Here is a 19,134-nt window from a genome sequence, read left to right as displayed (position 1 = left end):
TGAGAGTTCTGAGGCTTGATTACATGTGACTGTGGGAATTTTTTCCTTAATCTCCTGAAGGCAGAGTGATTTAGGAATGCAGAGTAGAATTGTCGAGTATGTGGCCTTACTTTAATATTTTCTGTAACTTCAGTGCTCATGTCGGAAGGACATGGTGAAGATCTCCATGGATGTGTTTGTGAGGAAGTACCAGCCAGATCGTTACAAGCTTTGGAAAGCTGGGAAGGACGTGACCGTCATTGATCATGCGCTTCCAACCCCAGAGGCAGCAGAATTCCTTAAAGGGGATCTCATGCAAAAAGTCAAGAGTGGAAAACAGTGTGTGGAGGAGATGGACACAGAAGAGATGTGTAAAGAAGAGGTGGATGGGGATGAGACAAAAAGGTAGTGCTTTATATAGTCCTCTGCTTTTCTGTTTGATTATTAGAGTTTGGGCCCAGCTGCAATTGAATGTTTGCTATTCTGATAGAACAGCAGTCAGAGTTAGCAATAATCTTTTGTCCTGGGAGCAGGGTTTACTCTTAATATTTTTTACTGTTCGAGTCCACATCGATGCTAGGCTGTGGTAGCAGGAAACACACCAGCTTGGAAGGTAGTTCTTCATCTTGGGACAGACCTCCAGAGCCTGGATTGGCAGTGTGCACTGAGATCCAGAAGAGAAAAGGGTGTATTGAGATCATGGGACAGTACTTCATAGCAAATTTTGGTACAATCAGTGCTGCAACCTGTGACATTGGTGTGCAGTTCCTGGTTACCGTAGTTCAACCTACAGTAACCTTAATCATCTTAGATTTTGCAGTTAAATCTTTCTGATTCGATGTCAGCTACTGCTCCTACAGCTATTTTTGGTGGTGGGAGTTTTTTGTTGTTGTCTTAGTTTGTTTGGGGTTTTGTTTGGAGGGTTTTTTTTCTTTAAGGTAAAGAATGCCTGGCTAGAGCATAGCTGCCTAGTACATATGATTCACAGATGCTGAGCAGTCATCTCTAAGGATTACTGACTTTTCTTCTGTAAAGGTGAAGAAAACACTTCAGAATAATTTGGAAACTATTTGGCTTGCCAGATACTGTCTCATAAAACACTGATCCAAACCAGACTTATTTTATGCATTTGGACAGAAATTCAACGCACTTCTGTGTTTGCTAACCTGACACGTGGATTTGTCTTCTGCAGCATCCCCAAGCATCGCATAGGAACAAAAAGGCATAGGGTCTGCCTGGAAGTGCCTCAGGAGGTGAGTGAGAGTGAGGCCTTCCCCAAGGAGGAGCTGAGCTCCACACAGTACGAAGCAGACATGGCAGAGCCTCATGAGAGGCCTACAGGTGAACTTGTGCAGCAAGGTGAACAAAGGCTCAAGCTTCCAGGTAACTGTCTGTCAGGCTTTATCCTGGTATGAGGGGATGGGATGTTACTCCTCAAGGAGAGAAGCTGCTAGAGCTGAATCCAGGGCAGTCTTGTTTATGATGCTAGTTGGTGTCCACAAAAGCAGACAGTAGTTTGTCAGAGCCATGACAAGCACTTCAGAAATTTACTGTCATAGGACTTGAAATACTACCATTTTCTAGCTTTTGACTTTTGCTCTTTTGATTTTACCTGCCTGCATACAGAAATGTATCGGGTGCCTCAGGAGTCTAAGCTCATCTGTATCCCTCTTGAGCAATGTGACCTGTTTATAGGAATTGCTTAGTAAAACATATGCAAACTTCCTGGTAGTGTAGGTCTGGTATGCTGTATAGGTGTGTTACCTGTAATTTTGTAATAAGTAGGCTGGAGGAAAATTCATGTGGCTTGTAATGGGTCACTTATCCTTGCTGTTAGGGGAGGAGCAAGGGGCCTATAGAACAACATAGGAACAGAAAAAACGTATGTGATGCCTCCCTGTAGTATTTGTTTTCCAGCCCTTCACTGCTTGTATTTAATAACCTTCTATTCGTTTGCGGGTTTTTATTTTTCTTCTGTTAAGTCTCCCATGAACGTTTGTAACCTCTTACCCACAGCATCATGTGGCCAGGAGTTGGGCTGTTTAGCTGCATACATGGCTGTATAAAGGATCATCTCTGTTTATTTTGAACTCAGTCTGCTGGGCTTGTTTGATATGCCCTAGTTTTTGTGCTGGAAGAGGCAATGAGCAGTTGCTTTTATTCTGTCTCTCTACGCCACCCATGATTTTATAGGTGTTTGAATTAATGATCTTTACATGATTTAATGGCACTTTTTTGTGTGTATCAGTTTGCTCTCCTGTTTGGCTTTGTGCAAATAGTTGCACAAATGTGTTTCTCTCTACCCAGACTTCAGAAAATTCAGTATATCCTTTCTTCCATCCAGATCGAGTGTACTCAGCCAGGTTTGAAGAATTGAAAATGGTGAAGCTTGAGGAGAAAGAAGAGGAAGAACAAGAAGCAGCAGCACTGGATCTCTCCATTTCACATGCTTCAAATTCCACTTCAGTGTCGGCAGCTTCAAAGCAGAGCATGACATCCAGTGTTCAGTCCAGCTCACCTGCATATTCCGGTTGTTCAGACTCCGAATCAACTGATCTGTTGGCTAAACGAACTCTGCCTGGGCCAGCTGGAGTGCTCACAGTCCACAGCTATGCTAAGGGGGATGCCAGTGGATCCGACAGTGAACAGGCTTCAGGGAAGAAAGCCAGTGCCACCACCAGCATGAGTGAGCAAGAGCTGACAGAGGTATGAATGGCAGGAGGACTGAAAGCTGAAGGGCTGTATTCCATGGTCATGGATCTGCTGTGACAAAACTTCCTGGCTGTGCAGATTACATTTTTGTCCCATTGGGGTTTGCATAGCAGAGTGCTTAGTTGTTAGTTTTTTAACACGTTAGCTGAACAAAAATTCAGATGAAACTCTTACACTCTTACTTCTAGAAAGCAAGGTTATGCCTTGTTTTGAGAATTGTCTAAACTAGTTCAGTGCTGTAAAGGAAAGGATAGTTTGATGGTTTTGACATGGTAGTGATTGAGGTCCTTTTATAGTAATAGACACCTGTTTGTACCTAGAATCAATCTGGTTCCATCCAGCCTTTATTACAAGCACATTGATAATCTGAGGGGTTTCTTAACATAAAATTGCATACATGGGTACATCTCTGTGTCCCTTTTAAAAAAGAAGAAATGATGGAACAAAAATTACTGGTTGGGAGATGTAAATCAGGGTGTTTCAGAACTGCCAATGAATGGCAATATCAGAATGGCAATATTAAACAACCTAAGAGGAGGTTATAAGAGTTAAAATCTTACCTGGTGGTGTTTTTTCAATATTTCCTCTTTAAATCTGTTTAGAGAATGGGAGGTCAGTAATGATTATGTCCCAAAAATTCAGGTATTACAGAAATAGAACAGCAAATGGGTTTATCTCTTGATAATGAAGCTGAAACTTGGAAGAGTTCTCATGGCTATTTAAAGTGAAGAAATGTGATTGCAGATACTGATGTCTCCATTGTATGCTCTAAAAAGGGAAAAGGTGAAATTTTGAATGGGTGTGGATTGTTTTCCCCGGTGTGGTGTATTTCAAAACAAGTTTTTCATCAGATGGTAACTGGCAATGCTAATTTCTGTGTCAGTGTTTGTTAGAAGTCTTGTATCCAACTCTGTGTAGGAGATCAGAGGTAATGATTGTTATGCTCTCCTCTGGCTTCTTTTATGAGAAGAAGTATCTAAAAATACGTAAGATGCGTTTCATCTAAGATTCGCTTCTGCTTTTAAAAGAATAACATTTTTTTTAAAAAAAGGGTTCTTCTCTACTGAGAAACTTCCTGGGCTGTTGAAATCATTGCCTTTATTGCCCTGCTGGTCAGGTTAGTAGTAATTTTGTCAGTGGGTCACTTTATTTTTACATAAGGCCAAGGAAGGAGGAAATAACTATTATTATAGTCTCTTTCTTCCGGTCTGGTAAGACACCAGTGCAAGTAATAAGCAGAAAGGGTGAAAGTGTCCTTCATTTCAAATAAGCCTGTTAGCTTAAGATGTCAGTGCACTTTGTATCTTTCTTGTGTGGATTTTTTTTTCACTTTTAAATTTGGAATTTTCAAGTGGCACACAAACTCCACTACTCATGAGACTTCTTACCAAGTCTCTTCTAAGTTGAGCCATTTAACTTGTCTTTCTTTACACAATTCTTATATAAGCAGACTTGCATGAAAAGCTGCTCTGGGACATGAGAAGTGTCCATTCTGCTGGCTCAACAGAGCTAGTACAGCTCTGTCTGTTTTTTCATAGCAAAAGTGCTATGAGCACTTCGAAAAACTTAGCCAGTTCAGAGCTGAGGTTAGTTTGTTAGTAATAAAATTGTGGAACCATGTGTGCATTTTGGAGAAATTATCTTTAAGTTCAGAATAAACTCCTCTAAAATAATGTTGAAAGGACATGTTCTAACTGACAGCTGAATTGCTTCTCCTTGTCTAGGAAGCAAACGAGTACATAAGGTCAGTGAAGGAAAGTAAGAAGTCCAAGGGTCGTCGCCAGCCGTTGAGCAAGCTCCCACGCCATCACCCACTCTTGGTTAAGGACTGCGTTAGTGATGATGGTAAGCAAAGCCTTAATGCTCTTTGGGAAGCCACATCTCGAGAGGGTCTCAGCTTCTGTGGACAGTGTGGGGTATTCCATTACGTAACTGACGATAAACAGGAGTCAGCAAGGGACACCTGCATCCCAGGCAAGGTGCTTACCTCATTTTTCTTGTTCTTGCATTGTTGAATTTCTCGAATGGTGTCATCTTTGTTTGCTCCTGTTCTTTGGAAAGTCACAACCCTGAAAGGAAGATTAAACCAGTACCAGAGACTGTTGTATAATTGTGTCTCCTGTGGGGCACTCCAGTCACTGATGTAAATATTCATGATTTCAAAAAAAAACCCCAATGCCAGATTCTTTGGCTGACAGCTTTAGTCTTGATGTAGTTTGGAGCTGGTGCTGTTCTCACCCAGTAAGTCTATCTTGTGTCTGCACGGTTGCTTGATTAGTAGAAGCCTCTTAAAAAGGAGACTGAGTTATTTGCTTCCATCACCCATCTGTCAGTTTGATTTCTGGCAGTCTTTCCTTCATCTCCATTCATAGCTTCTTGCGTTACTTAGTTTCGTTGCAAGAAGGGTATCTGTAAAAGGACACAATCACTGAGTGAGTGATCTCTTGTTGCAGAGGCATCAGAGCAGCTAAGCCCTGAAGAAGAGGCTGAGGAGACAGAGGCATGGGCCAAGCCACTTAGCCAGTTGTGGCAGAATCGGCCACCAAATTTTGAGGCTGAGAAAGAATACAATCGGACCATGGCTCAGCAGTCTCCCTACTGTGCTGTTTGTATGCTCTTCCAGACGTATCAGGTATGAAAACAAGTCTGTTAATGTTATCACAGAGATAACAAATAGGATGCTGCAGTGATACGTAGTCTTAAATACCTCATTTTGTACATTGCTAGTTAACAAAAGCTGTATCAATGTTGCAGTCTTCCCAAAGAATTGTTTCAGGAGAGCACAGGTGGGTGAACCTCTTCACACCTGAACCCATGCCTATGGGTTCTCAGGGATTCACTCAGTTGTTCAGCGGAAGCTTTTGTGTTCTGTGGCTTTTACTCAAACCACAGAATGGAGCTGGAATGTTGCTGGAGCTGACCATGAAATCCCATTTTGCTTTTCCAGACTGCTAACCTTCGATTCTACACTTTTTTAAAACTCACTTTAAGTCCACTCATAGCACATTGTTTTTGGGGAGCTGGCAAGGAAGAAAACCTTTTACTTAAAAGTATTTAGGGTTGTGTTTGTAGATGGTATAGGTAGAAAGCTGCCTTGTCTTGGAATGTATCCACACTGACAGTTGCTATGGCACGTGAAAATATGCTTTAACAAAGTGCATAGCATGGGGTGGAGCACAGAACCCCTTTGTTATGTTGACTAAGTGCTTACTCAGGAGTCCCACACTGAGTATTTTGATATGCCTAAGCTAAGAAGTTCTATGGTAGTTTGAATTGTTTTCTGATTGCATGTTTGACCTGCAACTTTGAGATAGTTTGACCCTTCCCAGATGCTAAGCATATTTGATTCACTTGAAATCACTGTGTGGATATGGTGACACTAGAAACATGTTCACCACAGTTTTGGAAATAAATACCTCAAATTTGTGCTGAAGGTTTATATTGCATATAGCTCCTAATTTTCATGGAAACCATAGGCAGTAGTTTCTGTTCAATTTTGCTGTTTCTGGCTGAGAGTAGGTTCTTGTTAGGACTGGAAATTCTGTATAGGATCCATGTTGTACATGGGGATTTCACTAGTGCTGACAATTTGAGGACAGTTGAAGTTCTGTTAGCTTCTTTTTTTTTTGAGTTGCTATTAAGCAGAAAACTGTAACTGCAGCTTTTCAAATCTCTGTCTACACCAGGCACTGAAAGAGAAACTCTTCCAAGATCTGAGCTGTGGTTGGAGTCTTTGTTTCAAATTTAGAAAGTCTATAGCAGGTCTGGGAACTCACTTCAGTTATCCCTTCAAATAAAAAATTGGCACTCATTACCAGTACTTTTCCTTTCTGAAGAAGAAAAGTATCTAGCTGCTTGGGGAATAAGTCATGTTTTCTTCAACTTTGTTACAGATTTCCCTCAGTCATTTTGGTGTTTTGCTTGACATGCAATGTTCAGTGTAAATCAGTAGTTTTACACAATCTGACTCAAAAAGACTTGTTGAAAACATGTCCATTTCCTTCCGACTGTGAGCCTTGCCAAGACTTTTTTTCCCTAACTTTTGATGCACTATAGGAGGGACAGTGCAGCTTCATTCTGCTAACAATATTTTTAAAGATAAGGTAAACTACTTCTGTGGTGACCTATGAGATACAAATTATTGTTTGAAACATTAATCTCTTTTTGAGGCAGTTTCTGTTTAGCTGTTCAGAAGAGTAAGTTGAATGGAAACATCTCTGTGAACTTTGTATTTAATTGCTGTTTGGTTTCACACAAGTTTAGATTAATAAACTACAAAAGATTAGCCTGAAAGTCTCCTGAGATTTATCTGGAAAACTCCATTTTTAGTCTGCTTATTTCCCATAAACAAAGTCGTTTTAAAGCCCATTAGGCTTGTTCAGAGCCACACTGGGAAAAAAAACCAATGAGGATTGCAGTAGGTATCTATTTGTGTGTTCATAATCCTCCCACACTGAGGTGAGATAAACGTACAGTGGTGGATAGCAGTGTGATGATCCTCTATTACAGCACAGGGGGATGAACTAGAGGTGTTGCCTGTAGAGCATGAGGTGGGCTTGGTGATTCCATCTCTTCTGTCAGTGGAGATGCAGTTTGATATGTATCTTGTTGCTCATTAAACAGATGCAATTCAAACTGCATTTTGCATTTGGGTAGAGAAAAAGTTTCATTCAGCATATGAGGATTTTATAAACTAACTATATTTTCACCTAACCTGCCAGCTCTTTAATCATTTAGCACCTTTGTTCTTTCTTTAATCTGGATTTATGTGTGACATAATGGGTGGGTAAAGATGATGTGAGGCTGTTTTACTTGTAAAACTTAATCTCCCTGTCCATCCCTTACAGGCAGAGTGTGGAGCCAACAGTCAGAACTCTGGAGTGACTCCAGCTGCTGTGGATGGGAAGATCCGAACTAAACCTCTGATTCCTGAAATGTGCTTTACTGCAACTGGCTGCAGCACTGACCTCAATCTTTCAACTCCCTACCTAGAGGAAGATGGAACCAGTGTACTTATCACCTGCAAGAACTGCCATGTCTGTGTTCATGCAAGTGAGTGCATCTAGATGTAACTCTGATGTTCTCTGTAATAAGTCTGTATGTCCCAGCAGGCCTCTGTCTACACTCCACTTCATGTACAAATAGGTCAAGTTTAGCCGTTATCTGAGCAGTGTATCCTTGAGTGCTGGTTTATGGAATAAGGAAGTGGCTGCGTGGGTAACTTCAAATACACAGCATCATCCATAGGCTTGTTGATTTTAATTCCTGCTTTGCTTCTGGGCCCAAGTGGAATGAGTTTGAGTTTATATATGTCCACACATAAGTGTTACGTGTCTGTTGTAGGTTGTTACGGTGTATCCCCTGACAAGGCCACTGAAGACTGGATGTGCTCCAGGTGTACAGAAAATGCCTTAGAAGAGGTAAAATTTCTCATAGATGGAGTCTGCTACATCTGGGAACTTGGCTACAAAGTTAATTTCCATAGCGTTGTGGGTGTTGGGTTTTTTTAATTATCCTGTGAAAAGAGCACAATTTAGAGGATGTTTGAGTCAGTCTCTTGTATTTTGATGCTTTGAAACCATAATGATATCATTTTAGCTGGGGCAAAGCTGCTGAGCTCACTTGAGTCAGAGGAAATATGTTCTGCATGAATGTGGGAATAGTTCCATTGTTTGTCTTAATTTATGGTAGCTACTCTTTCTAAACCAGAAAGCAAGTTGTGTTAGTAAGTGGGGAGGTGCGCATATGTAAAGAAAGCAAGAATAATGGGATTCCCTCAAACAGCTCTACAGGCTAAATCAGCAGAATGGGTCAGCCTCTCCAAGTGTATTTACTCATGTTTGTTACACATCCTTTTACACATCCTCAAAGGATATGGGGTATTGCAGTTGTAAAAGGAACCCGTAACAAACAAGTTGAACAAGTCTTCAGTGGTAGATCTGCTTGCCTTCAACAGACTTGGAGTCTGTATGTTACCCTAAGGTCAGCAGCTGTTGAGAGCTGAAGGGCTGACCTGTGCAAGGTAATTAGCTCTCTTCTGACAGCGAAACCATTTTCTTCCTCTGGATGTGCATTTTGAGGTGCAAGTTCTTCAGCAAGTGTACTGCTCTGGACTTCACTCTTCCAGCTAATGCTTTCTTCCTTGCTCCAGGACTGCTGTTTGTGTTCATTACGAGGAGGAGCGCTGCAGAGAGCCAATGATGACAAGTGAGTGTTCCAGATTGTTTTCGTCGTATGGGAGAAGCTGAATTCCTAAGTATCTGAAGGTTACCTGTTAAACAGTGTCTGCATTTGGTGTAATGGAGCTACCAACAACACCCTTCACACTTTGTGTTACTGGGAAGGCTGCAGTGAAGTGTGTTCATTCTGTTGTCGTGTGTCATCTCTTCCTGTAATGCCTCATTTTCATTCTGTTGATAGCGGTTAATTGCTTTGAATTTTATGGTGCAGAGCTGTAATGTACAGAATTATAACCACATAAAAATAAGGTTCCTGATCAGATAACATCTCTCAGTACCTTCTCACAGAGGACTTTGATTTCTTCATCTAATTTGTGGTGACATGGAGACAAAGGACAGCCGTAGCTTTAAGCAGCACAACATACTGAAATTCAGGGTACCTCTTCAGCAAACTGTGTGTCCTGTGTCCTCTGGTGTGGTGGATCATCTGAAGTTATTTGATGCAAGGTAGCAATGGGGCAGATTTGTAGCACCGTGAAATAACTGGAACTTTGTTGGGAAAGGTGAAGGTTCCGCGCGGGGAAGCAGGCGGCCAACTCCGTGTGGGTGATACAGCAAGCTCCAACTTTATTGTCCGACAGGCTCTTTTTTATACAGTGCCGCCCAGGCATACAATTATCCATCACTTTTAATTGGCTAAGCTCTAAAGATAGCATTCAGGTACTCCCCTTCCTCACAGCTGCAGCGGTGAGGCTTATCTCCTGCTTTCCCAGGCTTGGGGGCATTCCTAGCTGTTTTTCTCGAACCTGTTTGTTTCACCCTCAAGGACGAGTTACCCCTGCCATCTGCCCAGCTGAGTTACTCCCTATCTATATATAAGTTACTGTCTCCAGAGCCTTGCTTGTACACACTGCATTCCCAGGTGCGTTCCCAGGACTGTGTCTGTACGTTCCCAGGGGACTGCGGCCTAGCTCTTCTTGGCCTTCCCCAGGATTATATCCCTGCTCTCTTAGCCATTCTCCAACAGAACTTGGCCTCCAAACATTTTTGCTGATGTTATCTGGAGTCTCACCTTTTGGTCACAGTCTTGAAAGTAATTCAGTAGTGACTGAGCAGTTGCAATGGGGCACCTTTGTGAGGGAGTTAACCTGTCTGGCAGCCTTTTATCATGCAGGTATGAAGAAATCTTGATTTGCCCCATGTGTGCCCTGTTACTAGCAGTAGGAAGACTACACTGCTGGTTCTGAGAGGCTGTTTATCTTGGTTAATGTGGCAAACTTTAACAGTACTGTATTTACTTAAACTCCAGAGCATCCTCTTTTGGCCTAATGAATATTAATTTTTTTCCTCTCTTCTGTCCTGACAGGTGGGTTCATGTGATGTGTGCTGTGGGTGTACTGGAGGCTAAATTTGTGAACATCGCAGAGCGGAGTCCTGTGGATGTTGGCAAAATCCCCCTGCAACGTTTCAGACTGGTAAGGATCACCTGTGCTTGTGATGGTGTCTCTCCAGTCCATTCAGAATCTGAGGGACTTTGCTTATCCCTTCAAACCCAAGTCGTCTCCTCTCCAGACTGAACAATACATTCTTCTCTGTTCTGTGTGTGGGAGATGGCAGTTGTTCCTATTGCAAGTTTTGAACCTTTCCCTGTTAGTGTGTGTTTATTCACATGAAGAGCCAGCAAAGGGGGGCACAGTTTTCATTATGCAGCAAATGACATCTATACAATAGTGTAATGGTGCTCATTTGTTGTGCTTTTAGTTTTTTTCATCCCTGCTATTTAACTTGCTTTGTTGACTGCTCTCAAGCACTGAGAGGCTTCAGGATATGTGAGGCATTTGTACGAGGGGTGAAGTGAGAAAGCAACTGTGCTTAAACTCTTTTAACAGCTCAGCCTTGAGGGGAAAATTGCTCTAACTGCTTTGCATATACTAATGCATTACAGATAACATTCTTTTCCTTCAACAGCCCAGCAGGCCTGACCCAAGTGTAATTGAGTCACTGGTAGCAGTGATAGAATTTTAACTGTTGCTTCTGTGGTCTTTGCCCATTATTCTAATCTTGTTGCTTGTCTTTATGTAACTTAATAGTCAAGTGCTGAAAGGCTCTATTGAGCTGGTGCATCTAAGGCTGATTTAATCTAAGATCTCCTGTTGCTAGCATCCTTGGGTCTAGTGCTTTGTGCGTGTTGAGCTGGTAGATATTTAATTTACATTTTTCATCTGTTGGGTTATTTTTATGAATTATTGTCTTGTGATAAACTGGAACTGGTAGCTGCCTGCTTCTGTTTAGTTAGCAAGCAGCAATGCTCTCGCAGAGACTAATGGTACAGCTTTTATAGTATTAGCTATTATAGCTAGACCCACTAGCCCTTTGTGTGGGCTAAAAGCTAGTGCCAACTGATAACCTCTAATTTCCTGTCCACAGAAATGCATCTTCTGCAAGAAACGAAGAAAGAGAATTGCAGGTTGCTGTGTACAGTGCTCACATGGTCGGTGTCCCACATCTTTTCATGTCAGCTGTGCCCAAGCAGCAGGAGTCATGATGCAGCCTGATGACTGGCCATTTGTTGTCTTCATTACCTGCTTCAGGCACAAGACCCCATCTCAGGCAGAGGTGAGTAGGTGTGTGATTCCCAGGATTTGAACTGCAGTATCTTGGAGGGACTGAAAAGTTTTAGATTGTGATTCTTTTGAAACTTCATTGAAGACTTGGCTCTCTCTTGCTGCCCTGAGTGATTTTAGTCAGGTCCTTTATTGTACTTTGGTTTGCAGCCCAGGACTGAGAGCATCACATCCCTCCTGTGGCTGTTGTAATGAGGAATAGTAGTGGTGTTCGTGCTGTGATACTTAATATGCAGGAGTTAGTGCTGAGACTCCAGCAGGCTGCATGAGTGGTCATAGAATTTCGCGTTTAAGTGATCAATTAGTTTATAAAGTTCCCATGTAGCATTTTTAACCAGAACTACAACAATCAATTAGAGAATGTGTACTATAAAGCTTTGCCTCGCATTGCTCTGAAGAATCAGAGCTTAATTTACTCAGTAAATTAAGGACAGAATCATCTAACAGATTAGGCTTTAGGCATTTGAAATTCTGGAGATAGGACTTCTCTAAAAATGCTGCTGATGGTGTATTGAGTAACTCAACTAAAATGTTTCGCTTTGTTGTCTGCCAGCACTGGAGCTATGATTCTCAGCACATTCTTCATTAAGTCATTGTGTAAAAAGTGATTTTGAGGTTTTTTTTATTTTCTTCTCAGCGAGCTAAGGCTGCACTCCAGGATCTGTCACCTGGACAGATAGTCATCAGCAAGCACAAGAATGGTCGCTTCTATCAATGTGAAGTGGTCAGCCTTGCAAAGGAGACTTTCTATGAGGTCAACTTTGATGATGGCTCCTTCAGTGATAACCTGTACCCAGAGGACATTGTGGTATGTTACACAGTGGGAATCTGGCTCTGGTAGGGGTCATGTCATGTGGATCAATTCTTGCTGCTGCAAAGCAGGCACATCAGGGGATCTGGTAACTGTTTCAGCCCTGGGTCCTGTGGTGGCTGAGATGTACTGCAGGATGGCCTTAGAGGTGTTGCACAAGACTGACTTAAGTGAGGGCTTATAGGGACAGGTGTAACAGGAAGGGCAAGTAATCTCTGGCTTCTTAACAGTGGCAGGTCAAAGAAAAACTTCCTCTGTCAAGTACTTTGAGTTTGGGTTCACTGTTGGGATATAAATAGAGATGACATAGATGGGTGTCTTGCAGCCTAGTTCTCCATCCCTAGAATGGAGAGCAGTTGTTGGGGTGCAGTGTGTCTGGTATGGGCTCCCCGGTGGTTTGCTGAATCTTCACATAAGGAAGCTTGTCTCTCCCATCTTCCCCCTTTATTCTAGAGTCGAGACTGTCTTCAGCTAGGTCCCCCTGCTGAAGGGGAAGTCGTGCAGGTGAGATGGACAGACGGACAAGTTTACGGAGCCAAGTTTGTCGCATCACATGCTATCCAGATGTACCAGGTACAAAATCATCTGAAAATTTGTCACTCAGAACAAGCCTATCATCTTAACAGGGCTGATCTTAAAACCAGAAGAGCTATAGGGGAGTCATGCTTAAACACTTCAGGGCGAGTTACTCTGTAATGTCAGCAGTGCCAGGTGCTGGTAACAGTTGCTGGAGTAAAGAGCAAAGTGTAACTGCACTTATATCTGGCTACCTATGTGAAAGTGTCCACCTCTGAAAATTGCTGGTCTGAAATTCTAGATCAGACTCTGCTCCTGTAGCTTAAACTTCTTAAAATAAGTTTGGTTTTGCTTTTCTCTGTTTAGTGAGAATACACCATGCCTTACAGACAGCCTTAGGCATGAATGTTCAGGCTGTATTGAAGTGACCAGCCAGACTGTCTTGGCAGGTTTTACAGGGATATCCCCGAACTTGCTGTGTCACTTTTACTGTCATGAGGTTGGTGAGGTTTTGGTTAAAGTCGGTTTCAGTGTACGTAGCTGCAAATGTATCTCACAAATTAAAAGTGGTAGAAGATTATTTCGTGAGAGGCCTCTGTGGGGAGGAGAAGGCGAGTTCTGGGTAGCTGTGGGGGGGTTCTAACTTCTGAGGCTTCTGGCAAAACAACTTTGATTTTCTACTAGGTGGAATTTGAAGATGGGTCACAGCTGATGGTGAAAAGGGATGATGTATATACTCTTGAGGAGGAGCTTCCTAAGAGAGTGAAGTCAAGGCTGGTAGGTAAAAGGGGTGCAGATGTCTACAAAAGAGGCTCACTTGACTTAAATTGTCTTTGAATAGCAAGCTGAGCGCATGGCAGCAGCAGATTGCAGTCTGGTGTGCTCTCCTCAATCATTGCAAAGCTCAGCAGTTGATCAGGCTACGAAAGCAAAGTTCTATCTTGCTCTGGAGAGAATTTCTCCTGCAGGGATGTGAGTTTGTAGCGTAGAGTCACTGATTGGGACAGCACATTCATACCATTTCATACCTGTAATTCTAAGCTTCATTGTCTACTCCCACTGGAAAGAATGACCAAGTTCCTTTGCTTACCCTTTGTTCTGAAAAGCTCTTAGTAGGTAGCATCAGGAGAGCTGGTTGTTTTTTGAAATTATAAAATAATTCAGGTGAGGAAGGACTTCTGCAGGTCTCCTGACATCTGTTCCAAGCAGGGGTAACGTCTCAGAAAGGGTTACTCAGGACTCTCTCCAGTCAAGTTTTGATTAGCAACAAAGATGGAGATCCCACAGCCCTGTGTTCTGTTGCTGTACACTTCCCACTAGAAAACTGTAGCTATAGGCAGCGTGCTTGGATATCTTGCTTTACAGCACAAGCATGCACACCCTGATGCAGATCTGTTGGCAGGGACACAGGACGTTAGAGGTTTGAGAAAGAATGTATCAAAGCTGAATCTTGTGACCAGGTGTGTAAACATGCCTGCTCCATAAAGCAGAAATTGTACTAGACTGCTTGAGAGTTGAAACAGCTGACTCTGGTTACTGCTTTAAGAAAGTGATTGTGAACTTGAGTCAGGTACTCAGTTAAATTTGAAACCTGACATTCTTTACATCTCTGATTACAGTTCACTTAAACTTACCCCCAGATATGTAAATCCAGTTTCTTAAATGTTTCTCTTCTTGTGTTTGGCCAGTTTTTGAAGAAGGCTGAAAGTTCCCAGTGTCTTAACTCGGTTCTTTCTTACACGCAGTGGGAGGATGTGGAGGCAGGGATTTGATCTGTGTTCTAGTGACTTACTCTTGTCTTTTTCTCATAGTCAATAGCTTCAGATATGCGCTTCACAGAGATCTTCGCAGAGAAGGAGGTGAGACAAGAGAGGAAGAGACAAAGAGTGATCAATTCACGCTACCGTGAAGATTACATTGAACCTGCCTTGTACCGGGCCATCATGGAGTAAGCACTGCCTGTGGCAGAGGAAGAAGATGCCCACCTCCCCCAAGGATTTCAATGTTCCAGTACAACAGGCCATATTTGGATGCTTCGGATCCAAGGGGTTTTGGGGGGTTTTGTTCTTTTATTTTTAAGGAAGCTAAAAAGCTGATGCTCTGCAGTAGCTGAAAGGCAGCTGTTGGATAGTAAACCAGATTCCATTTGCTGAAGCTGATGTCTGCAGACTGCTGGTCTGAAGTTCTGTCCTTACAGAATAAGACAGATTGAGTGTGTTGCTTTCATCTTGTTGAGCTGTCTTGCTCTTTTGTTTGAGATGATTTTGACAGGTGGCAAACTCTTTTAGGAGTTGTAGCCAGAAATCTTGGCAGCTGCAGAATAGTATGGTCTATTGTTTTAATTGAATAATGTTCCTGAATTTAGGAATCAACTTGGTGGCTACACCTGGGAGACTCGTAAGACCTGGGCTTGAGCAGGCAGTATTACTGGTGCTTGAAATGGAACCTCTTTTATATTTATATCCACCTTTTTGTCGCAAGCAGCTTCAGTCTCTTGTTTCTCAGCACCACCTTTCTGAGGTCGAGCTATAGGCTGTTCAGATCTGAGCAGACAGGCGGTGCTTGTGTGAACAGAAATGTGAAATTGAATCCTATAGGACAAATTATTTAACCTTCCATTTAATACTTTTGTTCTGATAGTGCTTTTGACTTACTTAATCATAAGTTTAACTGTAGTAGTATGTGCCTGAGAACCAACGAAATCTGTCTGGAGCCCTGTGCAGTGCAGCCTTCTAACAAGAATAGGTGTTCAGCTCCCAATAGACATTCAGCTCCCAAAGAGTTTCTTTTTAGTTTCTCCCCACCCCCTCTAAGGCAATAATGACCAAAGGGAGAGAGTCCTAACTCTCCCTTCTTGAAATCCAAGTGTCACAGTGTTGGGGATGACGGGGCAGCAGTATCTGAGGCAGTGCAGTCCCTTGTCTGGCAGCACTGTCTATCATGTGCCCGCAGGCTTTTGCTTACAGCAGCTAATACTGGGTCTGAGACAGATAAAGGAAGCATGCACTGAGCTGTATGTGTTACTGAAAGGCTGTGCAATGCTCTTCTGAAGCAGGAATACTGCCATGTTGCTGCCTGGCAAAGGTTACAGTAGCATTTTTATAGAGTATTGGTAGGACACATCTCAGTTGTGTTGGAGAGAACTTGCTAGCCCAGCAATAGGAAGCCGAGTTGAGCTGGGTAGCAGGTATACCTGGAAGATGTGCCAACTTGCTCCTAGTAATTTAAGCATTAATATACCACAGCAGGAGCAGTGTAAATACATGTTCCTTTCCCATTCTGTCGGAAAGGGATTTTTAGGCTGTGGAGCAGATTGGCCACCTTCTTTTTGCATGGAATGATGGGGTGAATTTTCCTACTGGAGAAAATTATGATTGCGTGTTCTCCAGAAACTGTTCAAGAGGAGAATTTTCTAGTGAAACAGACCTAATGCATCCCTGCTTCTATAGGGACCTGGCAATGTGTCTGCGAAATCTGAATTTGTAACTTTTTTCCTTTTGTTACATAGGAACGCTATAAACCAAACTCTTCTGAAACCCCGGTGCATCGATTTGTGATTAGCAATAAAATGTAGTATTGTGTAGTGATACAACTCTTGATCAGAAAAGAAATAAACTACAACTTTTATACAGAAAATCTTACTTAGCTCTACATTTTTATAGGGTCAGGAGGCCAATATGAGTAGCAAAGATTTGCACAACCACTGTTTTGCATAGAGGTAATTGTCCTATTTTTGTGGTGGAAGACCTCGTTCATCAGTATTGGAAGGCTTCAACAAATTCTGAAATAGTGGCTTTTTTCTGTGGGTTTTGATTTGCTTTTTCCCCCCCCCCATGCCCAAAACTCTGGTCTCAGGGTATTAAATGGTTTTCTGATGAATAGGATAGTTGGCTTGATAAAACCAGGATCCATTAAGAACGGAGTCTGGTAGCTGTAGTTACTCTGGTCCGGGCAATAGGAATGAAATTGCACAGGCTTGTACGTAAGCCTCTCTGAAGTGATGTGCTGTGAGCAAACATGGGGAAGAGCTGGCAGGGCCTTTAACAGAGTTCTGTCAGAGTTAATTTGATATTAACTTCTCACAGGCTGAAAACTGCCTGTGTGTTACTGAAAACATACTCTGTGGATCAATCTGCTGTAATCCCTCCAGAGGAGAGGTGCCTATGTTCAGACTTTCTCCCCAAACTGCCATATAACGTAAATGCACCTTTTTGGTGCTACATGCTACCTGTGCTACCTGGCTCAACAGCTTCATCCTAAAATTATGGCCTAGTACAAAACAGCTGGATTTGTTTGGAGTGCTGTTCTTGAGCCTGTTCTTGGAGTTGTTCAGAACAACAGGGCCGGGAGTTGGACTTTGATGATCCTCATGGGTCCTTTCCAACTCAGGATGTTCTATTTGATGTTCACCTGCAGCAGGTTTTGCCACCCACCTCTAACAGTATTGAGTGGCTTTCAAGAGCTCCTGTGCGTAGTGTTTGTTTTGGAAGAGGAGCTTTATTATGCTGTGTTTTCTGCAGGCTCCGGATTTGCTCTTGTCAGTTGGCTGCACTGTGTTGGAAACTGCTGCCATCCTGCACTCTGAGACAAAGGACCTTCCCAATTTTCCTATCAGTGCTTTTGCTGCATCATTCAAACGTGAGCATACTGTACCTACTGCAGTGACTAAACTGCATTTTGGCTTCTCTCTGTGAACTTAAATTTGGTGACCCTGATGTTCAAGGGGTCTGTATGATGTGACTTTGCAAAAGCAATTGGCTTTATGGCTTGAAGTAAAACAGGTAGCAATAAAAGCTCTGTACAGAGCAGCTGTCTGAAAGGTACATATGCTTTCCGTTACCTAGACGTTCATGTCTGGTAATAGTTTTCTCCAGTGGTTTTGGTTTGGAAGTGTATTTATCCCTGTTATAGCATCATTCCAGTGAGGGTGAGGTGCTGCCAGAGTATGAGCTAGGCAGGTTTCTCTTGAATGTGTTCAATACAAACTCATGCTCAATGTGCCCCACAGGAGCTCTGGTGGCCATTTGTTGGATCCATTGCATGTGGTGCTGCAAGCAGTAGTTCTCCTTATTTCACTGTTCACATGTTCCATCCGTGACTGGTTCAGGTTGGACTTGCAAGAAACATTTCTTTGTATAAACAAATAATGGCTTGCCATTAATTCAGGATGAGCTTTGCAAGCCAGTGATAACTTTTCATAAGATTTAAAAAGGTGACTATGTTCTTTGTAAAGCACCTGACTGCAGTAATGTTTCTGCCTGTGGCTGGACTTCTAGGAGACCTCTTTTCCATTAGCACACCCCTCAGATGACATGGGGCAGTACTGTCAGTAGTAGGACCCATTCTCCCTGCTCCTTCTCTCTCTTCCCAGTGTTTTGAGCTGGGTCAAATTGATTCTGCACTGTTTGAGGAGCACAGTCAGATATCCCAAGGCTTCCAATGCATCTCTGTTCTTCCATTCTTCAACCGGGCTCCTGTTGTCTGGCATGTCTGCAGTTGTGCTTTTTTTTTTTTTTTTTTTTAATGCAAACATGGGATGGAATCAAGACTCTGGTAGCCTGTATATTGTTTTCAGTTTCTTCAAGTAATAAATCTAATTTCAAAATGGACAATCTGTAAACTAATTTAAGAACTAAAGCAATGTAACTTGGAAATTCTCATCACGCTTCTCATTTTTCTATTAGCATTATTCCTTTCTAATACTCATCTCCTTAATGTATATCCAGTTCTTGGGTGTCTTTCAGAGACCTAAGCAGAGTTCTATTGTTTAAGGACTCAGTCCAGCATGGCTGTTCTGCTAGAACAGGGACATAACCACAGAGTCATCTCTCCTTGTTGAAACACAGAGCTGAAACATCTGCAGTAAGAGCTGAGTTGCCTTAGATTCTCTGTGTAGCTGAGAGTGCCAGAAGAGGACTCATCAGAAAATATTACCTGGGTACTGTCTCAAATAGCTCTGTTCTTTACTTCGGTGTTGGCTCTTGAATTTCACAGTGCTGGTTAAGACTTCATGAACTGGCAGTCAGGGAAAGGATATTCTTCTGACTTAGCTCAGGGATTTTTGTTACTGATACACCAAGTGACCTTGAGGAATTTGCTTATTCATTGTAGTGTTATTTCAGTCAGTATCTTTGAAGACTAAAGTGCCAGGTATTCCTGGAGCTAGCTTTTGTACCTTGGGGAAAATGGTAATGTCTCCTTTTCCCTGACAAATTTGTAGATACTACGCAGAACCTTTCAGCGTGTGCACTTAGCTTAATGTGAAGTATGTAGCATTTTCAGTTCCACATGAACAACATGTGGTATTGCTAAA

At 42.4% G+C, this 19,134-nt stretch overlaps 1 protein-coding gene across 1 annotated transcript in view; it reads left to right on the top strand.

Annotated features, from left to right (window-relative positions):
- KDM4A (lysine (K)-specific demethylase 4A) overlaps nucleotides 1-15,478 on the top strand; it is a 22,339-nt gene extending 6,861 nt beyond the window's left edge. Inside the window, exons 7-20 of the mRNA XM_009084054.1 lie at nucleotides 134-384; nucleotides 1,172-1,362; nucleotides 2,330-2,685; nucleotides 4,416-4,536; nucleotides 5,145-5,323; nucleotides 7,539-7,743; nucleotides 8,035-8,111; nucleotides 8,843-8,898; nucleotides 10,237-10,345; nucleotides 11,298-11,486; nucleotides 12,132-12,302; nucleotides 12,759-12,878; nucleotides 13,506-13,598; nucleotides 14,633-15,478. Coding sequence (XP_009082302.1) covers nucleotides 134-384; nucleotides 1,172-1,362; nucleotides 2,330-2,685; nucleotides 4,416-4,536; nucleotides 5,145-5,323; nucleotides 7,539-7,743; nucleotides 8,035-8,111; nucleotides 8,843-8,898; nucleotides 10,237-10,345; nucleotides 11,298-11,486; nucleotides 12,132-12,302; nucleotides 12,759-12,878; nucleotides 13,506-13,598; nucleotides 14,633-14,773 — 2,259 coding nt within the window. The 3' untranslated portion in view covers nucleotides 14,774-15,478. The remainder of the gene's footprint in view (nucleotides 1-133; nucleotides 385-1,171; nucleotides 1,363-2,329; nucleotides 2,686-4,415; nucleotides 4,537-5,144; nucleotides 5,324-7,538; nucleotides 7,744-8,034; nucleotides 8,112-8,842; nucleotides 8,899-10,236; nucleotides 10,346-11,297; nucleotides 11,487-12,131; nucleotides 12,303-12,758; nucleotides 12,879-13,505; nucleotides 13,599-14,632) is intronic.
- Nucleotides 15,479-19,134: the final 3,656 nt, after the last annotated feature.

The sequence above is a fragment of the Acanthisitta chloris genome, unplaced genomic scaffold, assembly GCF_000695815.1.
Source record: "Acanthisitta chloris isolate BGI_N310 unplaced genomic scaffold, ASM69581v1 scaffold23511, whole genome shotgun sequence".
In the NCBI taxonomy this organism is placed as follows: Eukaryota; Metazoa; Chordata; class Aves; order Passeriformes; family Acanthisittidae; genus Acanthisitta; species Acanthisitta chloris.
Note: the sequence above shows the minus strand (reverse complement) of the source record. Positions and strands in the feature narration are given on the sequence as shown.